The sequence below is a fragment of the Panulirus ornatus genome, chromosome 46, assembly GCF_036320965.1.
Source record: "Panulirus ornatus isolate Po-2019 chromosome 46, ASM3632096v1, whole genome shotgun sequence".
Lineage (NCBI taxonomy): Eukaryota > Metazoa > Arthropoda > Malacostraca > Decapoda > Palinuridae > Panulirus > Panulirus ornatus.
The window spans coordinates 2833536-2851259 of NC_092269.1; the positions used below are offsets into that span (position 1 = coordinate 2833536).

Genomic DNA, 17724 nt, shown 5'->3' on the forward strand with positions numbered 1-17724 from the left:
GTGAAAGAAGTATTGACGTTTCTTTCCCACTCCACCCCACCCCAAACCCCCAATTTCTGAGTGTGTCACATCACAGAACCTTATTAGGCCAAGTGGCGAGAGAGAGGGAGGCCCAACTCTGGTAATCAAAGAAAGAAATACGGCCTCCCAGCCAGCCGGGTGTGTTGTTGTGAGGGCGAACTCCAACCTCGAGAGAGAGAGAGAGAGAGAGAGAGAGAGAGAGAGAGAGAGAGAGAGAGAGAGAGAGAGAGAGAGAGAGAGAGAAGGCCACATCCTGGCCAGACACAGAATGAAAAAGAGAAAAGACACTGAGGACAGATAAAAAAAAAAAAATATGAGAAGTGAATGATTTAAGATCTCGTAAGAAGTCGGAGGAAGTCTCGCCTTTTTGGGGCAGAAAGAAGACTTGAATATTAAATAAAAGACATCACGAAGTAAAGAAACACCTTCCCCATCTTGGCTGTCTCAATTACATCAAAGACAATGACACATACTCTTGAGTTTTACGACACCAATTCCGGATACAATGGGTTGCTGAGTGTTGTGTGGGCTAACCAACAGTTGTAAGGGGTCAGACACTGGAGTACTACCTCTTGAGGAGGGAAAGAGAGCCAACAATGCCAACACTTTAATCATCTATTTAACAACAGTCACTTCACCTTTCACAATCACCTCTTGTACCAGGACAATCAATAATCGTCTACTTAACCCCTTGAGCACGACCTGACCCTAAGGGTTAAGGTCACAGGTCGTCGCGTCGTCGTGCATAGGGCGACGTGACGTCACATTCAGTGGTTTAAGAGTAACACACAAATAACCACGAGTCAAAGACACGGCGACGTGCCTGTGACGAATAAACCAGTGGAAAATACATATGCAAAATAGGATAACACTCTTTTTTTTAACATTTGTCTACCTTGGGTTAGTCAAAATACACAACACTATACTTAAGAATCAACACAACTAATGACTTATTACGAGAGGAGACATCAAATCTCTACAGGTTATTAATACATCTTGTACAACAGGGGGTTATAAATGCTAATTGAGCTGCGCATCCGCCGCTCCGCCGGAGGTGTACAGCAACTCACAGACGCCCCGCACGGGGGAAGAAGGATGTGTTGTTGTTCCTCCTCCAGAAGAAGATGTACGACGGAGGACGGGGCGGTGGGTGTCCTCTTAAGGGCACTCAGCCCTTGAACCTGAAGTGAGGGTCGGGCTGAATGTATACGTTGCAGCAGGCCAGTCGACCCCCGGCATTACCTGTGGTCAGGCTCCCGGAGTCCCCACCCAGACCTAGGTCATCCTCGCCCTCGTGGATCTGCCAGGCGGGCGGGGTGAGGGGGTGAGAGAAAGGAAGAACTTGGCGTCATTAGGGTTCGGGGAGATACACAGAAGGGGAGGAAGAGAGAGATATATATAGATCTCCCTCTCCCCCTTCATCATCACAAGTGTTTCATTGTCTAAGTACTCAAGGTTGCAAGTCCCTATCGAGACGTGTGTCATGCGTCGGTTTTTCCGTGGTCAATATGATTGTTATCGAAGCGGTCGCGTCGTCCGCGTCATCAGTAAGGGTCAAAGTCACGTGCAAACGCCTGGCGCAACTCACCACTATGGACTTGCCGATGATGGAGTTCTCGCCGACCAGGGCGACGCGCTTGTCGGACAAGATGAAGTCCAGTTCGCCGTCCTCGTTCACTTCGATGTTGCCGAGGTCACCCACGTGCCTGCCCAGGTCACCTCAGGTCATTAAGGGGTCACAATTGGGGAGAGAGGAGGTACACAGACGAGATACACTTCTAAATCAAACCCTCTGACCTATGACAGAGTAACACTGCAAATCATACCGTGTCGTTTTAAGCAGAATTGTCATTATATTTTTCTTTAAAGTAACATTCATGCCGGACACACGAGACCATGAGTGACATGCTACAATAAATCATGATTAAACTTAAAGATCTGACCTGCCTTTATGCAGTTATGGCAGTCTGATGTGTACTAGTTAACCCCAGGGATGACAAACGCCTTTGAAACCTGAACGGTGAGTGTTTACATGTCCAGGGAGTTCCCTTGGGGATCAGGGACCTCACTAGAGGAGGCTGTGGGATCAGGGACTTCGCCTGGGGGAGGCTGCTGTATCTGGGAACTCACCTGGGGGAGGGCATGGGACCCTGGGACTCACCTGGAGACGCAGAGGATTCGGTAACTCACCTGACGGAGCTGGTAGGTCCACCATGGGTCACCTGGCGGGGGTTGAAGTGGCCACCGGCAGTACCACATCGTCCATCCGTCACCGCGGACTCGTGCACGTGGAACCCATGCACGCGCCCTTGCTGTGGGAGTGGCACGTGTTAGCTCACGGTGGTGCTGAGGCAGGAGGTTAGCGGTGTGCTGTGGTGGCGTTAGGTGGGTAATGTGGTTGGTGAAAGGCTGGTGTGGTGGTGGTATTAAGAGGGTACAGTGTGCAATCTCTCTCTCTCTCTCTCTCTCTCTCTCTCTCTCTCTCTCCCTACTTACCGACACATCGAAGCCAGACAGACGCATGTCGAAGAACACCGGACCCTTGAGATCTTTCTGAAAGATTTAAAGAGCAGAAATTAATCCCTTGGCGAGGAAGTCCTAAGCTCGGACACACACTGCCAATAGTAGAGGATCTAGTAGTGTAACAGTAGTAGTAGTAGTAGTAGTAGAAGTAGTAGTAATAGTGGTAGTGGTGGTAGTAGTAGTAGTAGTAGTAGTAGTAGTAGAGGGATAGTTGAAGTAATGGCCAAACGCGTGGTTAACAGTAAAAGCAACAGCAACTCAATTACTGGTGGTACTGGTGACTTAATTACAATATTCAGGTCTCTCCTTCCAGCACACCACCTTGAGCCGCCCCTCCTGAATTGGTCAAGCCATCGACCCCCCTTCAACCTTACGAGGTCCATTAAAGCCTTGAATTATATGATCTCTTTACAAGAGAACTTCTTGACACCCTCGTCTGCCCGTCCATCTAAACCCCATCTATCTACGACAACTGGGGATTGCGTCCCTCTCCTCTCCTGCGCCACCGCCCGCAGGATTGGCACGGGGTCAAATTGGTCGCCACTGCGGCAAAAATAAATAATCAAGCTCCCTCTCTCACCTGTGGAGGAAGGAGGGTGGCGGGGAGGTGGAGACGACGAATCCCTCCGAACTCGAGGACAGGATCCAGAAGGTGCGAAGGAAGGGGTAAGGAGGAGGAGGAGGAGGAGGAGGAGGAGGAAAGGAGGAGGAGAAGGAAGAGGTAAGAAGGAGGAGGAGGAGGAGGGGGCCGAAAAAAGAGGGAGTTTAGTTAGTGTAGGTTCCTTTCTGACAGTTCCTGGGGAGGAGCTGCGCCCCTCGGGGACTTACCCTCTGGGATATGACGATGCCGCCCCTGATGTCGGACTCCGGGACATCGACATTGGGTTGCAGCAGACAGCTGGCGTACATCCAGGGATCCAGTTGGTAGCCAGATGGTGGTTCCCGCCCGGGGGCGAACGCCAGATTCCGCCTCAGCGGCAAGAGAGGACGCGCGGCACGGTCGCCCTCGTCGTCGCTGCCGTCGTGGTCGTGTACGTGGTGGTGATGGTGGTGGTGGCCAAGCAGCTGGTGGCTTTCGTGGTCGTGGTCATGATGGTCGTGGTCATGCACATGGTCGTGGTCGTGGTCATGGTCGTGGGCATGATGGTCGTGGTCGTGGTCATGGTCGTGGGCATGATGGTCGTGGTCGTGGTCATGGTCGTGGGCATGATGGTCGTGGTCGTGGTCATGGTCGTGGGCATGATGGTCGTGGTCGTGGGCATGATGCTCATGGTCGTGGTCATGCACATGGTCGTGGGAATGATGGTCGTGGTGGTGGTGGTGGTGGCCGCCATGCGCGTGGTCGTGCCCATGGTCATGCCCGTGGTGATCATCATCGTGGAGGGAGTGGAGGCCGTGTCGGTCGTGGGCGTCTGGCTCGTGATCCAAGTCGTCCTATAGGGTTGGATCAAGAAGAGAAGAGAGTCGTCGTTAGTACGACTACACGTCGTTCTGTGGCTCTAGGAGACCATACAGTGTTAAACAACATGAGGGAGGAGGAGTCCAGCGGCTCTACAGATAGAGGTGAAAGCAAGCATAAGAGACAAGGCTATAATCACCCATACGGCTCCCTGGTGCTTGTAGTGAGAGGAGGGGACGGGGGTGGAGTCTTTTACCCCACCCCCCCCCCCCGTCTCCCTCCTGCTTGCTCCAGGCACCGTGGCGTACCGGAGGCACCAGGGACGTGCCTGCAGCAGATCCGAGTCGTGCGTGGCGACAAGCGGAGCGCTTGCTGCAAAGCACCGCTTCCCCGCAACGCTTGAGGAATCTGACTCCATCTATGTAGTGACGCACAGCCGTGCGCCCCCCTTGAGCACGCACGTAGCTATCATACTTGTGCACGGCGGTACGTACGACCTTTGTGCACGGCGGTACGTGCGACCTTTGTGCACTGCGGTACGTACGACCTTTGTGCACGGCGGTACGTGCGACCTTTGTGCACGGCGGTACGTGCGACCTTTGTGCATGGCGGTACGCGCGACCTTCGTGCACGGCGGTACGTGCGACCTTTGTGCACGGCGGTACGTGCGACCTTTGTGCACGGCGGTACGTGCGACCTTTGTGCACGGCGGTACGTGCGACCTTTGTGCATGGCGGTACGCGCGACCTTCGTGCACGGCGGTACGTGCGACCTTTGTGCACGGCGGTACGTGCGACCTTTGTGCACGGCGGTACGTGCGACCTTTGTGCACGGCGGTACGTGCGACCTTTGTGCATGGCGGTACGCGCGACCTTTGTGCACGGCGGTACGACACTCGGGGCATGACGGCCCTCGACCTTCGCCCACTGACTCATGAAAGGTCAGTGTTAAAAGGCCGGGCTATGGTCACCCAAGGCTCGTGCTCACGAAGTCGTGTGTGTGTGTGTGTGTTTGTATGTGTGTGTGTGTGTGTGTGTGTGTGTTTAACGACTTGCCTCGTGGCTGTGGTCGTTGTTGTCGTCGCCATCGTCCTCGACGGAGTCGTCGGCGCGGTCCAGGTGCTGCGACGGGCCGTCGTCGTACCGTGAATGGCCGTGGACCGCCTCCATGTGGCTGCGGGGGAGGAGATAGTGAGAGAGAGAGATAACACGAGATTGAAATGGTCCTCAGGATGTAAGAATGGGTGGGTTGGTGATGGTGGGGAGAGTAGTGATGGTGGTGATGGGGAGAATAGTGGTGGTAGTAGTGGGGAGAGTAGTTACGGTGGTGGTGGGGAGAGTAGCGGTGATGGTGGTGGTGGGGTGAGTAGCGGTGATGGTGGTGGTGGGGAGAGTAGCGGTGGTGGTGGTGGTGGGGAGAGTAGCGGTGATGGTGGTGGTGGGGAGAGTAGCGGTGGTGGTGGTGGTGGGGAGAGTAGCGGTGATGGTGGTGATGGGGAGAGTAGCGGTGATGGTGGTGGTGGGGAGAGTAGCGGTGATGGTGGTGGTGGGGAGAGTAGCGGTGATGGTGGTGGTGGGGAGAGTAGTGGTGGTGGTGGTGGTGGGGAGAGTAGCGGTGGTGGTGGTGGTGGGGAGAGTAGCGGTGATGGTGGTGGTGGGGAGAGTAATGGTGGTGGTGGTGGTGGGGAGAGTAGCAGTGGTGTTCGACCCTGGGTGATGATGGTGTGAACGTTGACGCAACTGTCGGGGAGATGGGAGATGATGATGATGATGGTGTGAGACAGCGAAGGCGTTACTCAAGGGTGAGGTAATGAAGGGAGAGGTAATCAAGGATGAGGCAGTCAAGGGTGAGGTAATGAAGGGTGAGGTAATCAAGGGTGAGGTAGTCCAGGATGAGGTAGTGCAGGGTGAGGTGGTGTACTCACTTCAGCAGATCCTTGCTGTGATGTTCGTTGTGATTCTCGTGTGGACGAACATCATGATGCACGTGGTGTTCATGTAGCAGAACGCCGACCTCCTCCAGAATCTGTGGCGCAAGACGGACGAACATTAGACACCCTCTCTCTATATGTATACATACGGTACATTCTAATTTTGGTTGAAAATCTAAATCATTTTCTGTCCATATCTGTCGGCAAAAAGTAAGTGACTTTTATTTTTCCATTCCTGATGCGTTCACCTTCACGCGGTGCGTCGGGAACTGGAACCCTGAGTGGGTCGTGCACGACGACCTGGTCGTGTCATCCTTCGGCGCGTCCGTGGCCGTCGTGGAAGAGTCGGTGTGTGTGTGTGGATGTGTCGTTCACTGCCCAGTGATGCACTGTTGTCGTTTCTTTGAAAAACCACTCCACACTCGCCTGCTCGTGGTCGTCCTGTTCGTACGAGGCTGTCGTGGTGGGAGGAGGTCTGGTCTGGTCTGGTCGTCCCCACCCCAACACTCACCTGGTCGTGGTTGGTCTCTGTGTGGCCGTGGTGGAGGTGGTGGTTCACTTCGCGGCGCAGGTCGCGGACCTCCTCCCACAGGGCAGAGATGTTCCTCAGGACGAAGTCCGCGTCTGCCACGCCTGCAAGAACGACACTGTCTTTTTTTTCTATTTTTTCTATCGCCTTAAACTTAAAAGAGATTCATTTACGCTCACGTTTACAGATGGTAGACAACTGGTTCTAGATCGCTTATCTACCGGTAACTTCAACAGATTCATTTACACTCACGTTTACAGATGGTAAACAGTCATCTTACCCCCCCCCCAAAAAAAAAAAAAAGATTCTTTTGCAATTAGTACCATGAAACACCCAAGGCGTACACTGTATAATCCTCTCCACAATCATACATACACTCAACACATTACATACAAGGCCCCATCGTACATATGGCGAACGTAATTCCTGTACATTACCTGCATAGTGACCCTGATCACTTTATAATGATAATGTGAAGTACATGAGGAGCGTGTGATCCCTCTCATTTGCCATCATCATCTCGGAGTACAATGACGCGATGATGTTACCTACGATGACACACTGGATACAGATTACTCGCCAATCTACTTCGATGTCATGGGAGGCAGACGACGTGTACGCATGTCTGAGTTCGTCGTTACCAAACAACCTTTAGGAACCCCTTTTATGTTGGGGGTGGGGAGGTGTCCTCAGCGACCACAGGGCTGCGCTTCACGAAGGAGCAGGGCCAAGTGGTAGTGGACACGCCCTTCGAGCAGAAAGGTCCACGGCGAGACGGTGTACTCCTTCCCCTCCATTAACGAGGATGAAGGCCAAGACCTTGTAAGCAGTAACCTACAACCCGCACTATACGTCTGCCACACAACAAATAAGCGTGGAGACCGTAATGATCGTCGGTATAAAGAGCTTTGTGAAACCACGTCCTGCGGGCGGGAACGGGAAAGCAATGTAATGGATAGCAGTTAGTCGTGGTGTCAAAAGGTCGAACTCGAACGGCGTCATTCAGTCATTAAGCCAACCGCATAAAGTCCGCGAAGGAAGGAGGTATCTGACCGGCTTTTAGACTGCGGGAGAGATAGGGGAGGAGGAGGGGGGAAGGGGGTCTGTTCTGCTGGTGTTCGAGAGACTTGGAGAAATTATTTAGGAGTCTTAAGTAGGTGCGACGACGCAGGAGGAGGAGGAGGGGCACACATGGCGCCTTACCTAGCTCACCAAACTCTTCCAAGGGCTGGTCGGGAGGCACCACCACCAGCGCCACCTCCTTGCGGAGCTGCGGCTGCGTGCTCACAAGGCACTCGTACCCGCCGGTGTCGTGAAGCTGCACGCCGGAGATCTTCAGGATCCACGTCTCCGTCTGCTCCTCGAAGACCGTCGAGAAACGCGCGTCGCTGACGAGGACGATGCCGTCGATGGTGAGGATAATGTTGTCGCTCACCCTCCTCCAGGAGATGGCGTAGATCCCGAGGTTGCGGACGCGGCACATGAGGAGGGCTTCGTCCCCGGCGTGGACCCGGACGCGGGACGGCGTGCCGCCGCTGATGGCCGTCGCCAGCTGGCCCCGCTGGATCTTCCGCTGGACTTTCACCCGTCGCCTGAGGGCTTCATACTTCCCGGTGTTCGGGGAGCGCCTCTCCCTCCCTCTGCCGCCACCCGCGGACGCGTGCGGCGGCTTACCCTCGGCCCGAGCCTTGCGGCAGGAGGGCCGCGGCGACCACCTGCCCGAGAGACAGAGCAACACCTGCGGCTTCGATCCGCACCTCATCAGCGCCATCCGACCGGCCAGGACCACGTCAGTCTTGGCTTCAGGAGGACTCTTTAAGGGAGGGCACTGCCGCAAGTCCTCCCCCGGGTGGCGCCGCAGCGCGCCGCTCACCAGCGCACAGACGCACGCCGCCAGTAACACCCTGACCATCGCGCGGTATGGGGTGGCTCGGTCGTCTGCTTCAGGAGGCTTGAGGGTACGAGACGCGTCCGAGAGCCGGTCACTGAGCCAACTGGTACGTGTGTGTGTTGTGTGCGTCCGTCTAGGGCACTGCCCCAAGCCACCACTGGGGAGAGTGACGCCAGACGGGCAAGCTAAAAATAAACTCGATCCAGTTTAATTACAACGCATCGTCATCGTCATGTAAAACCTGGATGAAGGTAACTGTTTGTGCGTGTGGGGGGAGTGGGGGGGGATAAGGAAAGATCTGGAAGCTCTGGGGAATATCATCTCCCGATGTCTGTCACCATCTCATTCTTCGATCGTCACTTGTCCTCCTCCTCATCATCATTACATCACCTCACCACCAGGTTACTTTAGAGGTTGAGGAAGCAAAAGCAGATGTGGAAGAAGATAAGGCAGCCAAAAAGCAGAATTATAAGGGAAAAAAAATATTGAAAAGACTAAGAATTATTCGCATTAATCACATTCATTTAGTGGCTACAATGGACATTGTACCCAGTTGCATTGGACCAAAATTGTACTTGAAAATATAACAGTAGTTGGTAAGTAGCCAACGACCAGGGAGGTATATTACCCATATTACCTGCCTGGGTACTAGGAGGGTCAGTGACATCTGCTTTGTGAGCCAAGCACTTCAGTGGCTGTCAAGTTGCACTCCTATGACCCAGGTAGCTGTCTTTTCTTTCTGCCTCACTAATATATGGACTACTGGCATTCTGTAGCTGGAGGGAGCATTAGACAGAAGTAGTCAGTGGGAACACTGGGTAGGAACCTATGCAAACACTGCGTTACAGAAGTAGTCAGTGGGAACACTGGGTAGGAACCTATGCAAACACTGCATTAGAGACTTGCTCTCTGCCAGTAGCCTTTTAAGGGTGAGGCAATAAAGGTTATGGAATGGCAGTCGAGTTCACCAGTTATGGGGACTCTTATTGCCATGGCCACCCCTTTGAGGGAGTTCCAGTTGGGGACGGGCGTCAGAGAGGGGGACTAACTGGCCGGGGCGTGGGGCTGGAGGGGTGTCTGGTTCCCTCTTATGTGACATGCGACGTCGTCGGCTACTCCGCCAGCCAGGAACTGAGGTTTGAGTTACGTAACCACCACAGGATGTCTCCGTACCCTTCCTCGGCAGGTTGAACAGTATTATCCTAACCTTCAGAACATTCACCGCTTCATCTTTCAGGTAACTAACAATACCCACGACACACTGAAAGGGCAACAAACGACACCAGGGACTGACGCAGGACGAGAGATATAAACCAAGGTTGTGAACTCGAGAAGACATCTTGATCTTTTGTATAAAAATTTGCATAATCACTCGCCATAAACAGTTACATAAATATGTTCACAAGTTCACTCATTTTTTTTTCCATCCATGAACGTGTTATAACGGGATCTGGTCGGATCTTCAGCGTTTGTGTATTTCCGTACGATGCAAACTCTCTCTTACCATCTCCGTCCACAACTGTATTTACCACGGTCAACCCCTTGATGCGCGATGGTTACGATCCCCCTTTGAGAACGACGGTACGATCCTCGAGTACGACGGGTAATGATCCTTAGGTACGATGGCCTCTTAGAAACCATCAAGCCGGAGCTTATGAAACCAGACGTAGAGACCGTTGACGTAAGCCGCTGGTTTTCGGGAGAACATGGCTGCCAGACGCTCGCTCCATTTAGGCTTTCACAGCCCAGGGGCGAAAGTTGGATGAGTTGGGTACGTCTGTGTGTGACTCTGGTTCTTCCCTTTTAAGTAATTTAAGGATATACAGAATATCACTAGCATTACCAACAGCAATACCCTTCATTAGGCGACAACGGAATGAAATCTTAACGACAACAACTTAGACGAAGACGATCATCATTCTAACAACTTTGGAGTACGATGACTTTGTCAGTTATCAGATGATATGTGAGAAATCCAGCCTGCGTCACTGACGGTAGCATCAGTTCATTCGCCTGTCTGTTTACCAGAGAAGTCATGGAGATCACCTACAGTGTCTTCCGCCCCTTATATACTAACCAACGTTATTAATAAAACGATGAAATAAAGCTATACTCACCGGGGTCGTCTCCCACAGGCACGGCAGTGGTCAGCGTCGCCAGGACCCACGCCGCCAAGAGCGCCACGAGCGACGCGCGGTGCATCCTGTAAAATAAGGATTCGTTTCGTCTTTTATTCGAAAAGCGAACGTCGGCACAGTATCCATGACCAACCCCCCCCCCCCCTTAATTCCCTTTCATACCCTAAAATGCAGGAGTACATCCTCTTGCACAAGATCGATCTAGGGTCTATACATTATCATCTAAGAAGACATTCCTGTACGAAAATATATAACTGATCTCAGTTACCAACTTACAAATCATGTTTCAGCATCAATGAGAACTTTCAGATCATAATCTTACCAAAAATGATATAAAATTCCACGTCTTGCCTCACTGAACATACTTGGTATTACTGTAACATCCACTCTTTCTTGGCAACCCCACATTATGGGAATAGCTAAGTCTGCCTCTAAAAAACTGGATGTCCTGTTTACATGTCGAAACTTCTCTTCTGAACAGTTGCTCCGTTTATACAAAGGATTGATTCGTCCTTGTATGGAGGACTGCTCTCTCTCACATCTGGGGTGCTTCTAGCTCTGCATCCTTACTTGACAGAGTTGAGTTATAAGCGATCCGACTTATAAACTGTCCCAGGCTAACTTCCAAACTTGACCCCCTTTGCCCTACGCCGCAATGTTGGTTCACTCCCCCTCTTCTATAGGTATTACTTTGGTTTTTGCTCCCGAGAGCTGGCTGCTTTCGTGCCCCCCACCACCAGCTAGACCACGCAATACTCGGCATGTTTCGGCGTCACATGATTACTGTGGCAGTCAGTAACTCAAGGGTGTATGTGTGTGTGTGTGTGTGTGTGTTAGATGATATTCTCTTGAAAACTTTGCACTGTTCAATCTTATTCGTGCTTTATCTTTAATTGGCATATCAACGGAATACCACGTTGGTTGTATTTGCTCAATAAATCGGGCAACAGCCCGTTCAGGCAAGGTGAACGCTGGCGACGCCCTCCATGACACTATGCTTAACATAACTATTCACAAGTGATCCCGATATCTTCCTTATATTCCAGCTTAGATAAAGGTAGACGAGACATCCACGTGAACGTAATAGTATTCGTGCGCTTTCTCCTTAAAGCCCATCATCCTACCTTTTTCTTTCAAGAATAGTTTTCCAATCAAGATTGAATCAAATTAATCAACACCCTGTTACCTGGGTCTGAGGGGCTGCCAATCTACGTCATTTAGATAACACGCGAGACAAAAGCAGAGAGACGGAACGGTACAGACACGGATGGATGGAGATCGGAACTTACAAAATGAGATCGCGTGATAGACGGAGTGGTAAAATACAGATAACCAAATGAAGACAAAAACACCGAGTGCAAAATGGGGGGGGGGGGGGGGAATGTCCAGAATACTGATTAAGAAAGATCCATGGAGACAGGGAGAGAAAGTAGCAGAAAATGAATACGACAAACGAGCGAAATGGATCTAAGCTGCCATATACACGAGGGAAAGATTGAGAGTGAGACACTGGCAGATCTGAAATAAGAGAGACGGCTCAACACAATCTGGGGAAAAAGGAGAAAAATTAAAATCACACAATAAGTTAGCGCCCCCTCCCGCCCTCGCAACCTTCAAGATGGCCAGTCTGGGTTATATGGCCTCCAACAATATTCTCGCCTAATTACAATACCAACCTCTCACCAATTCGCTTCCAAGGTACACTATGTGTGTGTGTGTGTGTGTGTGTGTGTGTTGCTGGATTCACGTGGCTATCGACTGCACGGTGGTGGCCACACGAAGTAAACATAATTTCATAAACAATGTTTGTTTACTCTGACACCATTGTCTGAACTAAGTTCTTAACGTGATTTCTGACTGTATAGAGTTCCCGATGGTCAGGGGAAAACACAATGCCATAATGAGAAAAAAAAAAATGCAGTTTTAATCTCTAACATTTCAGCCTGAGGTCAAAGCCCTTCATATAATGAACATTTCCTCGTCGCACAAGGACAGTGTGTACGTACATGGGGGAAGGCTAGTGCACTCCACAGTGATGCGTAGTTGTACAAACGTAATTAAAGGAAAAAAGAAAAATGTTTTTCGTACAAATAAGATCATGAGGACAAACTTATAATATGCTCACTTTGTAGTGCTACATTGCTCAATACAGAGAGAGAGAGAGAGAGAGAGAGAGAGAGAGAGAGAGAGAGAGAGAGAGAGAGAGAGAGAGAGAGAGAGAGAGAGAAACATGAAGGTACGGGCCAGCGCCAGACGTACAGTTTAATTACTACCACAAACACTGAGTGGAATTATAATGATTTTATACGACTTTTACTTCATGTTCTCTGCGATGTAGCCTACCTTTTAAACTAAATATTCCACATATGAGATTGATAATTATCATGCTATATACATAATAGGCTAGCTTTTCGAACACACGAATCATGTCATAAATACCAAAGGCCACCTACATTCCCCAAGCGACCCCTTCATCCCATGGCCACTCCCCCTCTTAACTTTCGTAAGCATTCACAAACTACCGAGCTATATATATATATATTAAGCCGGGACGACACATCACGCTCTGACGCATGATGCTGATGATTCTGGCTCAAAACCCGCGTGGCCCTATACACCATAAACCTAGTAACATCAGTACAAGTCTGGATATGTCCATGATACGTCAAGCGGGGTCAACAAATAGTTGGTTCCCCTCCTCAATTTCTTTCCCTAGGTTAGGTGGGGGTGCTAAGTTAGGTTGGTTCTAGGGGTGGGGGTGCTAGGTTAGGTTGGTCCTAGGTTAGGTGGGGGTGCTAAGTTAGGTTGGTTCTAGGGGTGGGGGTGCTAAGTTAGGTTGGTCCTAGGTTGGGCGGGGGTGCTAGGTTAGGTAGGGTGTTAGGTAAGCTTAGGCGTTAGGTTAGTTATTTTCTTCTTCCTAACCTAACCTAGCCTAGGAAAAGCGTCAGGGGGAAGCGCACATGTTCAAGCGAGTCCACCAAGTGCTATCATCACTACATGCGAAGTTCTCCGGGTGAGGAGGAGCCTTTATAAGGGCGGGTTGGGTTGGCCAGGTAGGAGTGAACGAGTATTCGCTACGCTCTTCCCCCATTGGTCGGCTCGTCGGATGGCCGGGAGCGCATCACCTGCTGCTCTTGCTGTAGCTTCAAGGTCAGCATAATGTCGCGAGAGGAGGTGGTTGGGTAGAGGGTGGGCGAGAGAGAGAGAGAGAGAGAGAGAGAGAGAGAGAGAGAGAGAGAGAGAGAGAGAGAGAGAGAGTGCCTTCACATGGAGGAAACTTGAAGAAACTACCACAGTTATCTATTCCAACAGTTACCACACCCAAGATACGTTTAGTTTACCTACAGAAGGTATTCGAGTTGTTTCTTCTACGAACCTAGTTAACCATCACATGTAAAAATGACTATCTACATTGGCATTTAGGCACATAAGGTATTAGCATGTAATACAGTCGTCCCGACCCTTTCCCTCGCCTTTTACGACACGCAGGAAACATACGTGGTGTGGTGATACTTCCTCCCACACTACGCTATCACTTACGACAACACACACACACACAAACACAATGACAGTCGCTTCCCAAACCTCAAACATAGGCACAAAGGCCATGAACAATATTAGTTTATGTGTGTGAGTAAGTTAGAGGTCCGAGCATAAAACGTTACACCACGAAAATATTCATTTTTACCTGCATTTCACGTCAAGATCCTGAGAGGCATGAGCCCTCTTCCGTAAGTAAGGCTCGGGACGATCAAGGAAGAACTTGTCCAGTCAGCAGGCTCAACGGAAAACGAGTTATCGTTTTTATATGTTGCCCAGGGAGAGAGAGAGAGAGAGAGAGAGAGAGAGAGAGAGAGAGAGAGAGAGAGAGAGAGAGAGAGAGAGAGAGAGAGTTTGGTCGAGATTTAAAAAAAAAAAAAGTTGAAGTTTGGGTACGTCTGCGATATAGGTATAATGTGGAGACAGGTGTAAAGAGGATGTAAATCGTAGAAAAAAAAAAAAACATATCTCTGATCAACGCATATCTGATTAGATAACTGATACACATGGTTGCAAAGTATACTAGACGCCCAGTATGACCCAGCCAGTGCTGTCCTCCCCACCAACCAACGGAAAAGCCACCCCCTCCACTCTCCACCTCACCCCTTGCGTTACTCTACGACCTGACCTAGCACCCCCTAACAGGACCCATTTCCAATGGTACCCTCCTCCTTAGTTCTCTGACCTCTCCCATTACCTACTACCCCGAGTTACCTTGGCTAACGTAGTTTTCTCATGTATCCCAAGTTGGCTCTTTTACCTGAAGATACGCCCCTTGGGGGCAAGAACAGTACAACCTTCGGATAAGAGGGCATGACCCTGTATGGATCTGGTTAAAGGTCATGCCATCATACCCAAACATCGTACCGTCGCAGTGGTCAAGGGTTTAAGAAAGGTCACAAGTTGGTGTCGGACATCATTCAGCATAGCGGAGGGGCAAGTCCCTCTCCCCTCGTAGACCCTTGCTTCTACCCCAGTACTCAAGAGCAAAGAAGCAGTCATCGCTCCAAGACCTAAGCCCTTTTAGGCCCTTTTAGATAAAAAAAAAAAGTGAAATGTAACTCTGCTTGTCAACTATCATCATGATAGTTTATTCAACTTCAAGAAGTATATGATTAAGGGCCCTTCTCAAATTTTGCCCCACTAGTGAAATTGTTTAAAAAAAACGCCCTGGTGCAGAAGACTGTCGACTTTGTGTTTACCTGTATGATCTAGCGACCTGGTCATCTCTGATTAACAAAACACTTGTCATTACCCCGTGTCCTGTGGCTAACTGCAGACCTGCAATCATTCTTCCAATGTGCAACACATAGGTTACCTTGTTCAAAACAGCAGTTGACTTTAGAGAGGTGTAGCGAGCTGGTGTGTTGTCGATTGGCCCCGTGTGTCTGGCGAAGCCACAGCACGCAAAGGCCCAGAGAAGACAAGTGACTGTCTTTGAGCCTCTCCTGGGACAGAGTAAACGCCAGGTTTGGTCAAGCGGCCCAACTGCTATGTCTGCTGGGTGGAGGGAAGGTGTGGGAGGGGGAGAGTTACCGGCCTGGGGTTTGCTCCGAGCCTAGTCGGTGGCGGGAGGGAGACGAGCACTGTTGTCAGGCGGACGGCGTGACTGAGCAGTTACCCCCCCCTCCCCTCATCCCTTCCCCTAACACCCCACCCTCCCTGCTCTCACGTCCACCCTATAGGTCTCAGGTAGCCCACCACTGAAGTAACCCCCCCTCCCCTACATCCTGCCCACCGCCCCACCACACCACGAAACATGACACACACTCTTGTGGCGCACCAACTCTGTAAAGTTCGTGACCTTTAAGATGAAATGCAAAGGTCACCTGGTTGTAGCTATGATGACACTGATCTGGAACAAACTATTTTCAGTGAAAGTACATGACTTGTTTTGAACGACTTGACGAACAAGGCTTGCGAACATTCATGCAATATAACTGCCGACTGTACGTCATTCGGTAGTTAGCCTATCACACTTTAGCGTTGGCTTTATTATAGTAGATATCCCATATAAATTTCTATTCTAGATATTCGTAAGTAATGTGGTTAGTTTCTTGTGGATATAAGCTCCCACGTAAACAGGATTTGTTTGTCTAAAGTTTAGATAACATGATAACCCTCGCCTGTAAATGTTATCTATACCCAGGTTATCTACAGTGACCAGGAAGCACAAAGACAGTTATATACTTCGTATGACCGTATCACCTATCTAATCTACCTCCGAGAGACCACATTAACACAAATAGCCAAGTCTACTATCAACTTGGGGTGATGGTCAGACGTCAAATATCATCTGAGCAGCAATTCTAATTATGCACGGAATTAATGTAACCGCCTTGTATGGAATACTGCAACCACATATAGGACGATTCCAGGTTTATAGTTGTAATTTGGAAAAAGTTTTATCTCGGGGCAATCTGACCTCAAAGCCTAAGAAAATTCCCAGTTACATTATCCGTCGTTTCTCCTTGTTGTTGGAAACATATCAAACGTCCCTGTGCTTCGAAATAATGTCTCGTGTCAGATCACGTTGTGACACATCACTTTCCTGGCTTGAAAGTGTTTCTCTACATCTTGACATCATTTTATAGACCGATAGAAAATATTAAAAGTCTTTCCTGGTGGGTAAGAAGTCACCTTCAGCTCCGAGACAAACCTAATTCCATTCGTTTGCTCAGGTCAAGTCAGGAGGTCAAAGAATCCACAGTTCATCATGTTTAAATATATTGTTATCGTTCATTAGTTATTTTTGCGCGAGATCCCAAAGCATGGTACAGATATATATATATTGTAATTCGCAGTGAACCTGTTCACCCAAAGTCGAAAAGTACAGCTCCAAACTTTTTAAAGTTTTAATGAATGACTCAATAAAATTTTGCAGGGATTGGAAAAAAAAAATAGACAACAATGTTTTTGATTTAACAGTTTCCAGGCGAGCGATAATAACACATTTCGGCTTAGTTTCAACTGTACACTAGGGTGTTCTGATCTTCCTACAGAGCCATGAGTATGCAATACATGATAATTTTACATACAAAGCTGCACATAGAGTGGTGTATAGATGCTACTTAAACCACCATTTCTCTATTCTCCTCTTTTACCGTCGAAAACGTTATGTGGATTCTTACAATGTCGAACAACAGACGGCAAAATAACAAATACGTTGCAAATACTTGTTTCCATATCTCCTCACATCTGAGACGTGACTTTTTAAACCCTCTGTGTAAAATACGTATTCAACAACTCACTAAACTAACGAAAGGTATATTTTGCAACAGTGTTAGTAAAAAGATAACCCATATAAGTACTTGGTGCCTCCTATAATTATTAGGAGGCATATTCTCGAAAAATTGTTGATTCACGACGCCAACACAATTTTACAAGCGGCTACAACTATATATATATATATATATATATATATATATATATATATATATATATATTCTCAAATGAGTACGGTAGGAGTGGACTTACATGTCCTTGGTGTTCCGTCAACCTGGGATGAATAGGAACACCTCTATCGTACAAGCCTTCACCACCACACCACCACCACCACCATCTCCCGCACCGTCGCCATCAGTACAATGACCACAACAATTACCTGTCCTAGTTACCCACTAGACGTCAGCTGTGTGACATCCTGATGTCGTGTGACGCCGGTGCGGACTGGAGGTAATGGACTAGCTGGTGATTTGATTTTCCAGTTCGTAAGAGATATTAAAGGGGGAAGGGGTTGTGTGGTTCTTATCC

At 49.5% G+C, this 17724-nt stretch overlaps 1 protein-coding gene across 2 annotated transcripts; it reads right to left on the minus strand.

Moving 5' to 3' along the window:
• Positions 1-613: 613 nt before the first annotated feature.
• Positions 614-17475, minus strand: LOC139763051 (uncharacterized). Of its 2 annotated transcripts, none has more exons than XM_071688631.1 (10): positions 17449-17475; positions 10411-10496; positions 6385-6506; positions 5868-5968; positions 4999-5116; positions 3373-3978; positions 2518-2574; positions 2212-2333; positions 1610-1727; positions 614-1321 (listed from the first exon to the last, which is right to left on the minus strand). In XM_071688631.1, coding segments are annotated over exons 1-10 (1464 nt in total). In that variant the 5' UTR covers positions 17451-17475; the 3' UTR covers positions 614-1189. The 2 variants fall into 2 exon arrangements, with proteins under 2 accessions (XP_071544732.1, XP_071544734.1); XM_071688633.1 differs by lacking the exon at positions 17449-17475 and adding an exon at positions 15290-15500.
• Between the last annotated feature and the right edge of the window lie 249 nt (positions 17476-17724).